Source organism: Manacus candei, unplaced genomic scaffold (assembly GCF_025592945.1).
Source record: "Manacus candei isolate 608988 ecotype Guabito, Panama unplaced genomic scaffold, ASM2559294v1 h1tg000011l, whole genome shotgun sequence".
Lineage (NCBI taxonomy): Eukaryota > Metazoa > Chordata > Aves > Passeriformes > Pipridae > Manacus > Manacus candei.
Genome location: NW_026138059.1, coordinates 7,840,826 through 7,855,184, shown reverse-complemented (window position 1 = coordinate 7,855,184; position 14,359 = coordinate 7,840,826). Strand labels below are relative to the sequence as shown.

The 14,359-nt window shown below is 39.8% G+C and overlaps 1 protein-coding gene across 7 annotated transcripts in view; it reads left to right on the top strand.

The window, feature by feature from the left end:
• COLEC11 (collectin subfamily member 11) overlaps positions 1 to 14,359 on the top strand; it is a 44,933-nt gene that overhangs the window by 18,729 nt on the left and 11,845 nt on the right. For 6 of the 7 annotated variants that reach the window (XM_051778375.1, XM_051778378.1, XM_051778377.1 and 3 more), the window contains 2 exons: positions 797 to 952; positions 6,599 to 6,670. In XM_051778375.1, coding sequence (XP_051634335.1) covers positions 823 to 952; positions 6,599 to 6,670 — 202 coding nt within the window. In that variant the 5' untranslated portion in view covers positions 797 to 822. Of the gene's footprint in view, positions 1 to 796; positions 953 to 6,598; positions 6,671 to 13,652; positions 13,738 to 14,359 lie in introns of those variants that run through there. The other variant, XM_051778380.1, reaches the window with a different exon arrangement.

The following is a 14,359-nucleotide window of genomic DNA, read 5'->3' as shown; positions in this document are numbered from 1 at the left end:
GGACAATGGAGCTGGTGAAGGGTCTGGAGCACAAAGTCCTGTGAGAAACAGCTGAGGGAGCTGGGATTGTTTAGACAGAAGAAAAGGAGGCTCAAGGGAGACCTTATGGCTCTCTACAGCTACCTGAAAGGAGTTTGTGGTAGGGTGGGGGATGGTCTTTTCTCCCAAATAACAAGCAATAGGATGAGAGGAAATGGCCTCAAGTTGTGCCAGGGGAGGCTTAAATTGGATATTAGGAAAAATTTCTTTGTGGAAAGGTTGTCAGCCATTGGAACAGGCTGCCCAGGGAAGTGGTTGAGTCACCACGCCTGGACATATTTCAAAGATATGTACATGTGGCACTTAAGGATATGGTTTAGTAGTGGACTTGGCATTGCTGATTAATGGCTGGACTTGATGATCTTAGAGGTCTTTTCTGGTCTAAACAATTATATGATTCTAAGCCCATATACTGTATTTTTTCTGTTCACCTTTCCAGATTCCTGTCTCTAATGAGAAACCCGAACATACAATTGTCCATTATTAGCATTGCTTAATCTCCTTGTTAACTAAATTTCTTCTGAGCTTTATCTCACCCAATCTAATGGCAAAACAAACTGCTAAATGTGCTGCTGCAAGTTGCATGTGTGTCTGAGGAACACACAAACTGCTTGGAGGAGCTGCATGTGTTCTTCTCATGCTGTGTGGATTGTGGCATGCAAAAATACGTTGTGTTAGTAGAAAGATGCTGCATGTGTTCAGAAACTGTTGAGAGTCTTTGGAATTCTTATAACTGTTTACTCATTCTTTTGTTTAGGAGTCAGTGACCTGTAAGTGCTCATTATGAAGAGAGATCTGGTTTTCTTGGTGACTCTAATTAGCCTTGCCTTCCTGTCACTACTAAGGTCTGGATATCCTCAACACATTGCAGAGGAGTCCTGCTCTGTTCAGATTCTTGTTCCAGGCCTCAAAGGTAATGTGAAAGCCTTCTCCATTATTCAAATATTAATCTTTCTTCTAACAGGCTCATTTGCACCACTGACAGTTTCTAACAGAGACAAAGAAGGTGCCTTTCAGTTGCCCTCTTATTTGTTCCATTTGTAGCCTCCTTAAAAATGGAGTTTTAAGGTACATAAGGTGAAATTAAATCTGTTAAAATAAACATGGTTCGGAGAATGCATACGAATCTCCCAAATTTACTCCTGATCAGCAGTGCTTGTTACTCTGATACACTACCTGGCTACTCTCTCTGGGTTTATACTCAACAGTGATACACATAGCCAAAGACTGCAAAATCAGGCCCTACTTTATTTTACCTGGAGAGGTTTTAATTTCCGTGTTGCAATGTAATGTGAAGTATTTTGTGTTTTCTAGTATTTTGTATTATCTTGATTTTTAAAAGCTCTAATACCTTTTAGAAGAAAGAAAACAGTAGTAAGGTTTTTGGCATTTCTATAGTTTTTGTGGAAAAAGACAACATTTTTATCAAATATACCCCTAAACTATTGCCCAAAGAAGATGGTATAATAAGTTATTGATCTTTTCATAGCAAAAATATACCTTACATAAGAAATCAACCAGTGGGAAGAATTAGCATTTTAAAGCAACAGCATCCATTACAGTGAAATTCCAACCCTGTTTAGTCAATAACAGTAATTTCCCTTGTGAAAGCTATAGTATTTCTATTGGAATTTAGCACCTATGAATGTGGGAAAGTACTTGTTAACTAAGGAAAAAAACCCCATAAATCCTACTAGTTTATCCTTAACAATATATCAAAAAAGCATTGTTTAAGAACCACACAATGAACCTTCCATTTTCTTCTTGTAATTTTGCCTTGTACTATCACAAAACTCACCTAATCAGGAGCGATGCTATTAATCTTTTCTAGTACAAACCTGGGCTTTACCCAGTTGCCTGAGGAGCATAATATGAGCTGCAGGCACTGTCTGTTCTGGTTACCTGATTGGTAAGAGAAGGCTCACTTCTGCTCTGCAGTTTTTCATATAGTTAAATTTTGAGCACAGCCTGGCCATAGATTTGGCTGTAGTGTAAACTGCCCTCTCTAGACATTGCCCAATTTGTGTATTGCTGCCCTGTGCTTGAAGCAAGAGAATTGGGCTATAGGGTGAGGGTTCTGCTTGGCCAATTGGCTTTAGGAATAAAAAAGCCCTTTGTTTATTCATTATTATTTATTGTTGTTTTGTTTATTATTATAGATGCAGTTTTGGATGCCTGAACTCAACCAAAAGCTATTTTTTCTATTTACTTCAATAAGTGACTTTTGAAGTCTTAATAGTATTTAGACCTTCTGCAGATGTCCTACTTATAAAGGACAACACTATATCCTCAATTCTGAGGTTTGATTAAGACTTGAGTAATTTGTTTAATATGTTTACTGTGGAAAAGGCACAAGATAGTGCTGTTAATGTGACTACAGTGGAGAACACAAGCTAGTTAAATATATGTTGTCCAAAATTACATGAAAGATCAGTTGAAGGGTCAGACTCCACAGCACTGGGGACTGAAGCTTTGAAATGACTTTTCATTTCAAAGAAGTTGACAGGCTTGGACAAGTTTTGTGACCTCTTTGCCTTAGTTTCCTTATTTGTGTAATCAGTCAAAATTAACATCTGTGATTATCATTTTAGTGCAAGGATCATTATTATTATTATTATACACAGCAGAGGTTTTTAAAGTGTATAAACGGTGCAGGACCCTGACCCTTTGGCAAAAGGCAATTCTGAACCTGGAAAGCAGAAATAGGCCTGAAAACCATCATATGTTAATGATTTCACTCCATTTCATGAGATGTAAGCCCTGCAAAATTGAGAGAGATTGATGTACAAATTCAGTGAAGCACAAAATGGCCTGATACAGCCCTAGTTAATGTGAAATCCCCCAAAAGCTCTCAATGATCCAGCTATGCTGTCAGAGGGACTGGCTGAGAGAAGTGACAATGCTGTCCCCCACTGGCACAACTCCAACCCATTTCAGTGGCCAAGGCTTCCTTTAAACTGAGCAGATGTTGGCTATGTGCCCAAATTTCAGCTCCCATGCAGTGGGATTTGTTCACTGCAGCTTTTAGATCTGCACCATCTCCTCCTCAGCTGGAGTGCCAGCAACATCTCCAATGGTGGGGGGACAGAGCACCATACTGCTGCTGGGCATGACACTGTCAGGATTTGGGAAAAATAGGTACAGGGAAGAAATGGAAGAAATTAGGGAGACCATGGGATATGAGAATGGCAGAAGACAGAAGCTGAAGAGGTGGTGAAGAAAGTGGAGCCCAAATGGGGTGGTGAAGGAGAAAGTCATCAGGGAAAAGTACCCAAAAGCACGGAGAATTTTAGAAGAACAGGAAGAGATACAGGGGGAAAAAACCCTAAACAAACAAAAAACCAGAAGAGCAGAAAGAATGAGACCAAATGAAAAGACTGGAAACTCGGAAAAAAAAAAAAAAAGACACAAAACCAATTAAGAGCCCACAGAAAAAAAGAGAGAATCAGAAGGGGCATGAGATGAGAATGGAGGTGGAAATGGATGATGAAGAAAACCAGTAAAGACATCAAGACTAGAAAAAGCACAAATGAGTTTAAGGTCAGCAGTTCAGGTCTTAGGGACTAGGTTTGTTTTTTATTCGCGCGTTGTTTTTTTTTTTTTTTTATAAACTCGATAGTATAAAGGAATAAGATGAAATGAGCAATGGGAAAACCATGGCTCTGAGAAGGCAGACAGCAGACTGAACCATGTTTTAGAAAGCTGACAGTATTAATAGTGGGAAAAGTGTGTTGTGTGTGAAAAGGGGATGGATGATGAAGCCTTGCTACATAGCTCACTCATATTCCTCCTTAGGTCCAGTTCCTCTTGATTGATCCATGAAATCGAAGTTACTACTATTGTGGAGAAAAAAAAATAACATGGAACAATCCTTGAATGCTTAAATTCTCAGTTTGCTACCTTGTTTTGTCTCCCTTTTAGAATCTAAAGCAGTAATTGTCTTAATAGTCTGAATGACATTCAATACATAAAAAAGTTGATGATAGATAAATAAAACCAACAGTATTTTACACCCACACATGATGCATCTACTCACCCAGGGAATATGAGTAATGGAAGAAAGTTATCACCAGCCAAGAATGCTTAATAGCTCTCATAGTTAATATTTGGTGTGCTATTTTCATTGCGCATAGATGGTACAGCTTAAGAGAGACAGGATATGAACATAAGCATAGACAAATCCTGTGCCAAAGAATCCACAAAAGAGGGCAAATAAACAGCAATGGTAAGATATATCACCTGAATTAAGAAAGATCTTTCCCAGAGATGATGGAAGAAGAAGACTGTAGTAGTGTCAAGGCTGTGCCTGATACCCGTGATCCTACTGCAGCTCAGTTTGGTGGCAGGGCTAAATTTCTTTCTCAGCACTGTGGAGCACTGCTAAGCACATCTCACCCTGTCTCAGCTGCACTGTGCTGATGAAGAAGGTACTGTTTTATGCAGTGGGGCTGAAGCAAAGAGACATCCAGAAAGCGATGGAGAGGAGATTGAGCAGGAGATATGACTGCAAAGGGACTGTGTCTGGCAGAAAAGGCCACAACAGAGCAATTGGGTAGGGACTGTGATGCACAGATCCCAACCTCTTGCTCTGAAGTGACGTGGTTGTAGACCAGAAGAGGCTGGAGACCAGAAAGTAGGCACAGAGGTGTCTTTCTCTAATGTATGAATCAAAAGTTAAAGTTATTGTTAATTGGTGAGATATTAAATTGATTGAAATTCCTTAACAGAAAACTGGGGTTTTGCCCATGACACCTGCACAGGCTTTGCTTCCTCAGCTTGCACAGTGCCCAGGATACATACAGCAAAAATAGGGACTTAAATGTGACAAAGCTGAGCTGGACCACTGATCAGTTCCTCTTGGCCAAGGTCTTGCTCCTTAAAACACATTATAACAAAAAGTGCAGAGTGGTCTCTTGCTGGGCCTGTAATGGGGTAATCTCCTCCCAGAGAAAGTTTCTAAAACACCCACACTAAGGAACGTGGTGCCATCTTATTATAGGAATAAATGCAGGCAAGTGTAATGGCCTGAAGCAAGAGTGATCTATTTTATTGATCCCTAATGCACAGCTTTCATTCTGAAGAACGTGTAAAGCAATAGGCTGTAATAGCCTGCTCTCAGCCTCCAGAGAGCAGAGAAAAGTCATTGTCAGGATTTATCTTTGGGAAGCAAAGAACTCATAACCAGCCCTGAGGGGTGAAAGGCAATCATACAAAGCCTATTGGTTACCTGATAATAAAAATGTGACGTTCCCAAATGTGCCAAATTATAGCCTGTTTCATACTAACAATATTATTCACTGGGGATTATGTGAAGTTTGTCCTCATTAAGGTCAGAGAATGGCCTATTTTTGCATGTCTGAAGGCAGGGAAGATGGTCTGGAGCCTGCTGACAGTCTGAAGAATGAAAATATAACAGACAGAGGACCAAGTTCAGTTCACAGCCATCTAGGTCTACAATAAGGAGAGAGACAGAAAGAGAGCTGGAGGCTGTGTATTTGAAACGTGCCATGTTGTGGCATGCCATCTTTCTGGCCCCTCTCTGAACTATAGCTGCCAGCTATGCCAGAGAGCAGAGAGCAGCTGTGCCAGCTTGTGGGGTGCATGACAACCTTTGACTTTCCTGCTGTGGTGCTCCCCTCAGCTTCCTGGAGAGCAATTAATAACTCTCCTCTACAGAAATGCAGTGGTGAGGCATCGTGTGTGCTGTGCTGGCTCTGGGTTTTAGATACCGGCATCTTAATTTCTATGGGAGCCATAGAACTTTCTTTTCCTTCATATAAATCTTTTTTTGTCAAGGTGGCTGTGTAAATCATTCTTTAAACTTCTGTTTGTGAAAGAAATTTTAAGTCAATGGCAAACTACAATGGTAGGGGGCAAGAGGAGCTAAGCATCCTCAAATTTTCAATGAAAGGAACCAGGAAGGAAAACATTTACAAAAACCGATGTTTAAATATGGAGACTATAATGATGCGCCATGAACCACGTGCATGTCAGTACACAGCATAGTGGTTCATTCCTCAGAGGTTATAAGGCACAGTATACACTGAGGATATGGAGTAGGTAGTTACTCTTTCATGCTTAGAAATGATCCTTTAAATTATGGATGTAGCAATGCCTTTTTATAGGTCTGATGAATGGCATTTTCTAAAAAAATTGAGATTATAGCTAAGTCATTTGCACTTGAGACTTAAGCATGTCCTTAGCAGAGGCTCAAAGTGTTTGATGAACACAGACCCAGAAGTTTATGTGCTAAGCTGGGGCCTAATTCTGAAGATTCTACTTAAGTAAATGGTGCTATTTTGTAGGTTGATGATACAAGTAACATCCACAAAAATAGACCTGTTGTATAAGACTTCAGCAATGTGGTGACTTAGGGTTTGTCTATATTTACTCCAACTGAAGAAAATTCTGTTCTCTGTGCGTCAAGTAAGGCTGTTAAATCAGATTGCATCTGCTTTTTTTTTTTCACTGGAGAGAATGGCACTCTTGTCACTGCTGCTAACAGAAAATAGTCCTGGTTTAATATGATTCTTCTTTTTGTTTCCTTTTGTATCAATAGGGGAGGCTGGAGAAAAGGGGGAGAAAGGTGCTCCAGGTCGTCCAGGCAGAGTTGGACCTCCAGGAGAAAAAGGTAATTTTGTTAAAGAAGATGTTTTGAAAGTCATTCCTGACAAAATGCTGTCTTTTCTTGTGAGGTGATGATGATGGGAATCCTCTCTCCCTTTGCTGGGTGACTAAAACATCCTTGGCCATTTTTGTTTACTTTTGTTGTGGTTTAACCCCAACTGGCAGCTCAGCTGCATGTAGCCACTCACTCTCTTCCCCCCAGTTTGGATGGGAGAGAGAATTGGAAGGGTAAAAGTGAGAAAACTCATGGGTTGAGCCATGCACAAGCAAAGCATAACAAGGAATTCATTCACCAGTTCCTATAGGCAGACAGGTGTTCAGCCATCCTCAGGAAATCAGGGCTTCATCACATGTAACAGTGACTTGGGAAGACAAACACCATCACTCTGAACAACCACCCCCCCTTCCTTCTTCCCCCATCTTTATATACTGAGCACAATGCCACGTGGTAGGGAATTTCTCTGGGGTCCTAGCTGCGTCCCCTCCCAGTTTCTTTTGTGCCCCCAGCCTGCTTGCTGGTTTGGTGGGATGAGGAGCAGAAAAGACCTTAACTCTATGCAAGTACTGCTCAGCAATAAAGATTACATTTCTGTGTTATCAACATTGTTTTGGTCACAAATCCAAAATATAGCACAATACCAGCTACAATGAAGAAAATTACAGTATACAGTACATACAGTACAACTGTATGCATTCCTTTGTAGACTAAGTATTACTTTCTGGTCAAAAAGATTCATTTGGAAATAAAAAAAAAAAGTCTTGATTTTTTAGAAAGGTCTCTGTGAAGAAAGACATCATAATGTCTTCTTCATAATTTACCTTCTGCAAATGAAAACCTCACATGAGACCAGAGGGAAAAAAATCACAAGGTTCAATTTTCTTGTTTCCTTTTTTTTTTTTTTTTTGTGAATGTGAACACTCATTAATGAAAACCATTGAGGGAAGGCATAATAGGCAGAGATGGCCATATATTTTGGATCACAGTTCTGTAATATCTATGGAAAAATGGTGATAAGGCTGTGTGCATTGTAGTTCAAAAATATTTGGAGCTCTTGAGAGGAATGGTGCTCAATAGTGTTCAGTTATACAGTGAGAGAAACATGGCATTGCTGTCTTGCAGGAAATGCTGTCTTTTCATGTTTGTTTTCCTCCTGAAGCAAGGAGGAAATTTGACCTTCATAAGTTTTCCAGGAGGTGCGTTTTCTGAAAGGTTCACATTAAGAGTAGTCAAAACCTTTTATTTCGATATCGAAATTAAAGGTTTGATATTCCTGTCATCAGAACGATGGTGTGAGTTAGTTTTTACTGATCTGAGTTTACAATCTTCCTTTCAAGGCAATCATAGTGGTAATTTATACTTCCTTATGATAATGCATGATCTCTTGTTGTTCTTTTAGGCAATTATGGGAGTCTGATACCTGTAATTTTCCCTGGGACCAAAATCCATAGCTAGAGCTCTTCCCCCTACAATGCATTGAAAAATTTATAACTCCCATGAGATATATGTGTGTTCAGTCAGTGTACTTACCTTATGTAGGTGTACTTTCAAGGACAACTGCTAGAAAAAATATTGGAAACTAAAATTTCAGCTCTTGAAAGGTAATGCAGCATGAAGTTAAAGTATGACAGAATAATTTAGATTAAAAGGTTGTAAAGAGCTCATCTAGTCCAATCTCCTGCTTTAAACAGGGCAGATGTCAATATTAGAGTAGGTTGCTCGGGGGTTTTTTCCAGTAGACTTTTGAAAATCTCCATGGATGGAGATTCCACATCCTTTTTGATCAGTCTGTTGAACAGTTTCGTCATGAAAGATCTTTTCCTTGAAGCCTACTGAAATTTTTCCTGTTGTAGCTTGTAATCATTGAATCTTGTCCTTTCTCTATGAGTCTCTGAGAACAAAATGCTGCATCTTCTCTAGAAACTGCTTGTAAGTAGTGGAAGACTGCAATTAGGTCCCCCCTTACCTTTCTGTACTGCAAGCTAAGCAAAACCATCTTTCTCAGTTGGACTCTGGTTTGTTTCCCATGTATGAGGGCCCAGAAGTCTCTGGGTCCTTTTATGCAAAGGAGTTTTTTTAACCAGCCATTGGGCAGACTTCATCAATGCATAACAGGTGAGGAATTTAGCTGAACCCATGGTATTCCTGTCAATGTATTTCTGTAGCGTGTCGAGCTCTTCCTGACTGGCAGCGGTGTCCTCCAGCGCACCATTCCTGCCAGCATGGAGCTCATTCCTCTTCTTCCTCCTGTCACTGGTGAAGGACTGGTTCCTGAGGAATGGCATTCCTGCTGATTAGACTTTGGCAGCCTTGCAGCAGTGCCAGATAGCAGTCTCATCGCCCTTGAATGCTTCTGGGCAGTGCCATGGACCTATGTGCATCCAGGTGAAGTAGTTCCTCACTCAATCATCCAATGCCAGGAGTGGCATGTCCTCCTCAGATCTTTGCTACCAGATGTGCAGAACTGGGAGGCCAGAGAGCAGATTTTGCTGGTAGAGACAAAGAATGCACTAAGTGCCTCTGCCTTCTCAGCCTCCTTCGGCACAAGGTTGTCTTAACCTCTTGAGAACCTCTCTCATTGTGCTGTCTTGCATGTTTCTCTAGCTTGGTAGTTTGTCAAATCCCTTCAAAATGCTTTAGACCATCTGAAAAGTGGAAGTACTCTTTTTCAGTCAGGCCAACCCATTATGTAGCATTTCATTTATTTATTTTATACTGCTAAATTGGATTTATTTGGAAAATCGTTCTCATAAGGAATGCTTGATTAACTCTAATAGTAATGATAATTTTCCAGTTTTCCATACCTCCAAAAGTCCAAAATTTTGATGAGATTAAAGGAAGGGACACTGAAGTGGAAATATACTGCAAGAAAACACAGTTTCAACAGAAAAGAGATGAGAGAAAATCAAATATTAATGCATACTGTATTGGTATTTTTCCATGATTTGCTTTCAGTTAAACACAGGCAAAATTTCTTACTACACCTGTAGCAACATATTTTTTCAGCTTTCCTTTATGCATCCAGAAATGTCTACAAACAGCGTCTTGTTTTAAATAAATTCTAATTAACTAGTTTTTCATTAATGCTGTACATTATCAGAATTACATTCATGTTTTTTTTTTCTGTTACCTTTCTTTGTTTCATTTTACTAGCAAGTTCATTTAAGAAAATATGCTTAGTTTCTTAGAACTCCATAGGTATGTAATAACAAAATAACTTACAAAAGAAATGGTTTTCTTATGGTATATTAGACCTGAAATGAACAGCTCAAGATTAGAAAGTGCTGCAAATATTTTTATCATACCCTTTCCTCATGATATGTTCAGATTTTGGTAACTCAGAAACTGAGAAACATTAAAAGTTTCTGGTGCTTACCTGAAATAAATCTCGTTCTGACTGTCCTGATGCTTCAGGGTGACATCAGAGATACAGATGTCTTTGGATACTGATTAAGGTTAAATTCCACTTACTTTCTTCATTGCTTTTAATTAATTGTATAGGTCAATTATGATGCATAGCATGTCAGCAGAATATAAAACTGTGTTGGCCTTATGTAAAGCATAAAGCACTGTATCAAGTACAATGGCTGTTTCAGACAAGCAGTGTGTATTGCAGTGCAAGTTCTGGAGTGTGAAGTTCATGGAAGTACCTGTCACTACGTGCACAGATGTCTGTACTGTGCTTTCCCATGTTGGGACTGAACTTCATTATTTCACTGAGTCATGATGCAGTCTGTGAGGCCATAACTTCCAGGTATACAAATTCCACACAGATAGTTCAGTAACAGTACAGTCCTGTGAATATTCCTAGAGTACTTTATGACAATCAAAATAAAGGGGAGAGGGTGAATTTGCTGTTGGAATGCATCATCAAAGGAACAGCACATTAAAAATATGTTCTTCAAGACATTTTAATTTTCTTAGAACTGTAGCCATTTGAAAATGCATTATTTTAGTATTTTAAGTTCAGCCTTTTTACATTGGATTTCATTTATACTCAATTATAATGGTATGTTAAGAAAAGTCTCATCCCGTTCTTGGGCTTGGAACTCAACTGTCTGTACCTTTGCAGTGTTAGCACAGCAACACTGACTTTGGCTTTTGCCAGCTAACACTTTCCCAGGTAATTCTTGGGCATATTTCAGGAACTGTCACAATGAGCAGCTTGCAAGTGATTATCCTGGCTTGAAGAGTAAGACAATTTAGTATCGTGGAGTGTACCATTCTCAGCCACCTAGTTCCCACTGCCAGGGAACAGTCACAGGCATTTAGTTTACTAGTACAGGCAGAGCCTCTTAAGTAGGAGAGAAGACTCATTAATTTAACTGGATTGGAGCCAGAGTGCTCAGTCATTTGTATAATCAAATTCTAAAAAGAGGCAATAATATCTTAATTTATATTTTATTATTACTGATTGCTCATTAATATGTAATCAATCAATCCTTTGCATTTCTGAGTCAACTTTTACATGAATTTATTGCTCGCTAAGGAGTGCTGCAGGCAGTATTCCATATAAAAGTCCTGACATTGACAGTTGTGAATTCACAAAGTGGGTATCTGGTTCAAAACTGTCTTTCAGTTCCACCTGAACTCAACAGGATTTTGAGAAAATCTGTGGTAAACTGAGTGGACAAAAAAATGGCAGATGGGTTTCAATGTAAATAAATATATTGCCTAGGGACATTAGGGATGCATAATTTAATCCACACTTACATGATGCCAAAACCCAAAACTGTCACTTAAAACTCAAGAACTGCGCTGAAGTCATTAGCAGCAGTCCCAAAGCCAACAGAACACTGCCCATTATCAGAAAAGACACCAAGGACAAAACAGGGAACTACTTTTTGCAGCTGATTTTGCTCTGTGTAAAATCCTGAAATACACTGTCTCAAGTAATGAGTGTGGCTCTGGCCTCTGTCTCTCAAGAAGGACATGAGAGGTAAGAGAAGGGCACCAAAAATGTGAAAAAGAACAGCTGCCTCATAAGGAGAAACTGGACAGGTTGAGATTCTTGCATGTGTACAGAGGAGTCTGAGAGGGTTGTGATCAAGGTTACAGAATCCCCAGATCCCATCATAGCTGAAGCTGCTGGGGACTGATCCAGCACTCCACCTGTAATACACTTCAAATAGTGGATGGGATTGTGTGATCTCCCTGTATTGCATCTTTTGCTGCCACCACAGGAAACAAAGTCTTGGGCTAGAGGGATCACTGGTCTGAGCAAGCTCAGTATTACATTGTTAACATAATTCTAGCAAGATAGGTGTTTCATGAGGGCAGTTATTTGTCTTTATGTGCATCTGACTACAAACTCCTCCACTCAGGAATGTACCATACTATTTTCATTTCTTTTGTTTTGAGTGTACTTTAAAATCCTTTAAACGTTTTTGCTACCTTCTTAGATTGTGTTTTTCTCTCACTCTCTTTAGTTTTCTTAGCTATTCTGTTTTCTAGTCAGTATGGATTAATAATAGTCTACTCTTTTTTTCCCTCCTGTTTTTTGTGCAAAGCTTTTAAAGTTTCACTTTGTCATTAAACTACCAGTCTGCAACAAGTGAGATGGATCACTGCTGAGAGGTGTTTATTTCTCCATTGCCTACCATGGGAGCTTAGATAAACAGTTTAGACTAAAAAACCTAACTTTCAGGTGGCTAATGCTGGGTGAATGTAGTTGGCTTGCCTCAACTACATAAAATGCCACCTGGGATTATGCACTGTTCGTTCACATAAGAATATATGTTTAACATCTTTGTCAACAATACGGACAGTGCATCCTCAACAAGTTTGCCAATGATACCAAGCTGAGTGATGCAGCCAACACACTGGAGGGAAGGGATGCTATCCTGAGGGACCTTGACAAGCTTGAGAGGTGGGCCTGTGTGAACCTCATGAAGTTCATCAAGGCTGAGTGTGAGGTCCTGCGCCTGAGTCAGGGCAATCCCAAGCACAAATGGAGAATGCGTGGAGAATGTATTGAGAGCAGCCCGGAGGAGAACTCGGGGGTGTTGCTTTATGAAAAGCTTAACATGGCCCAGCAATGTGCGCTTGCAGCCCAGAAAGCCAGTTGTATCCTGGGCTGCATCAAAAGAAGTGTGGCCAGCAAAAATTGATGGAAGTGATTCTCCCCCTCTAGTCTGCTCTCATGAGACTCCACCTGGAGTGCTGTGTCCAGCTCTGGTTCCCCACCTTAAAAAGGACATGGACTTGCTGGAACAAGTCCAGAGGATGGCCATGAACATGATCAGAGGGATGTGGCACCTCTACCATGAAGAAAGTCTAAGAGAGTTGGACTTTTTCGTCCTGGAGAAGAGAAGGCTTAGTGTAGACCTTATAACACCTCCAGTACAGAGGAGATCTGCAACAGAGCTGGAGAGGGAGTTTTTACAAGGGCATGTAATGATAAGACAAGGAGGAATGACTTTAAACTGAAAGAGGGCATATTTAGATTAGATATTGGGAAGAAATTCTTTACCGCGAAGATGGTGAGACACTGGGATAGATTACTCAGAGAAGTTGTGGTTGCCCCATTCCGCGTAGTGTTCAACGCCAGGTTGGATGAGGCTCTGAGCAACCCAGTCTAGTGGAAGATGTCCCTGCCCATGGCAGGGGTGTTGGAACTAAGTGATCTTTAAGGTCCCTTCCAACCCAAACCAATCTGTGATTCTACGTAAGATGTAACTATGTTGTAACCACTGTTCCCTCACTAATCATCGACCTTCATTGGTGTGGATAATTCAGATTATTTACCATAAAGTGGTGCTGTAATTTATTGGTGTATGAGAATTTTCTAATTTCCAGTTGCCAGTAAAAGTTAAGTGTCCTGAACGTAGATTACTACTATAACATAATTAAATCCTTTAAAAATACCATTCTCATTCAAGTTTGGTTAACTATTTGCATTGGGAATACTGACTACTGCAAGACTGTCAAGGTACACTCTGGGAAAGACTTTTTAATCTTCGCCTGTATCTTATGTTCTTTTTCTAAGTATCCTCTGCAGATTGCTGTCAAAGATGGCACTAGAGTCAAGAGGCCTTTGGTGTGGTTTGGTACACTTCTACTTTCTTTGTTAGGTAGGTGTCTGTGGTGTCCTCTAATCATGAAGAATTTCTGATTTGTCTTCAAATCATTAGTAAACTACTGCTCTCTTCTCTTTGACACAATTCAATTAAATTTGTCTGTGACATGATGAATTTGTGTTTCTGCTGGATTTGCCTTTCTGACACCTTTTTATTTTTCAAAGTAGTTTTATACCTTCTTTTCTGTTCCAGTTAATCCTATCTGAAGTGATTGCCATACTGTATGAAGACCCCCATCTATAGTGTTGCACAGAGCCAAAACCCTAATTTTTTTCCCTGGTTGTGCAGCCCACCGTTTGTCTCTGGTATTTTATATCTTCCTTTGTTGTTGTTGTTATTGTTGTTGTTTTTTCTTTGAGCCTGAAAAAGCCACCAAGAAGATCATTTAGCGTTTTCTTATCTTCAGTTCCTTCTAAAATCCTTTAAGTCTTCTATAATTGGTTCCAATGTATGCCATCTTCATCTGGGAGATAACAGATGACTTGCTTCATATTCTCCATTAGAACTTCATGTTCAACTTCCCACTTTTGGTCTATGGAGAATTAATTTCTTTTATTGTCTTCATTTCTTTTCAGCTCTTACTTCCTGATTTCATTAAGACTCTTCACACTGCATT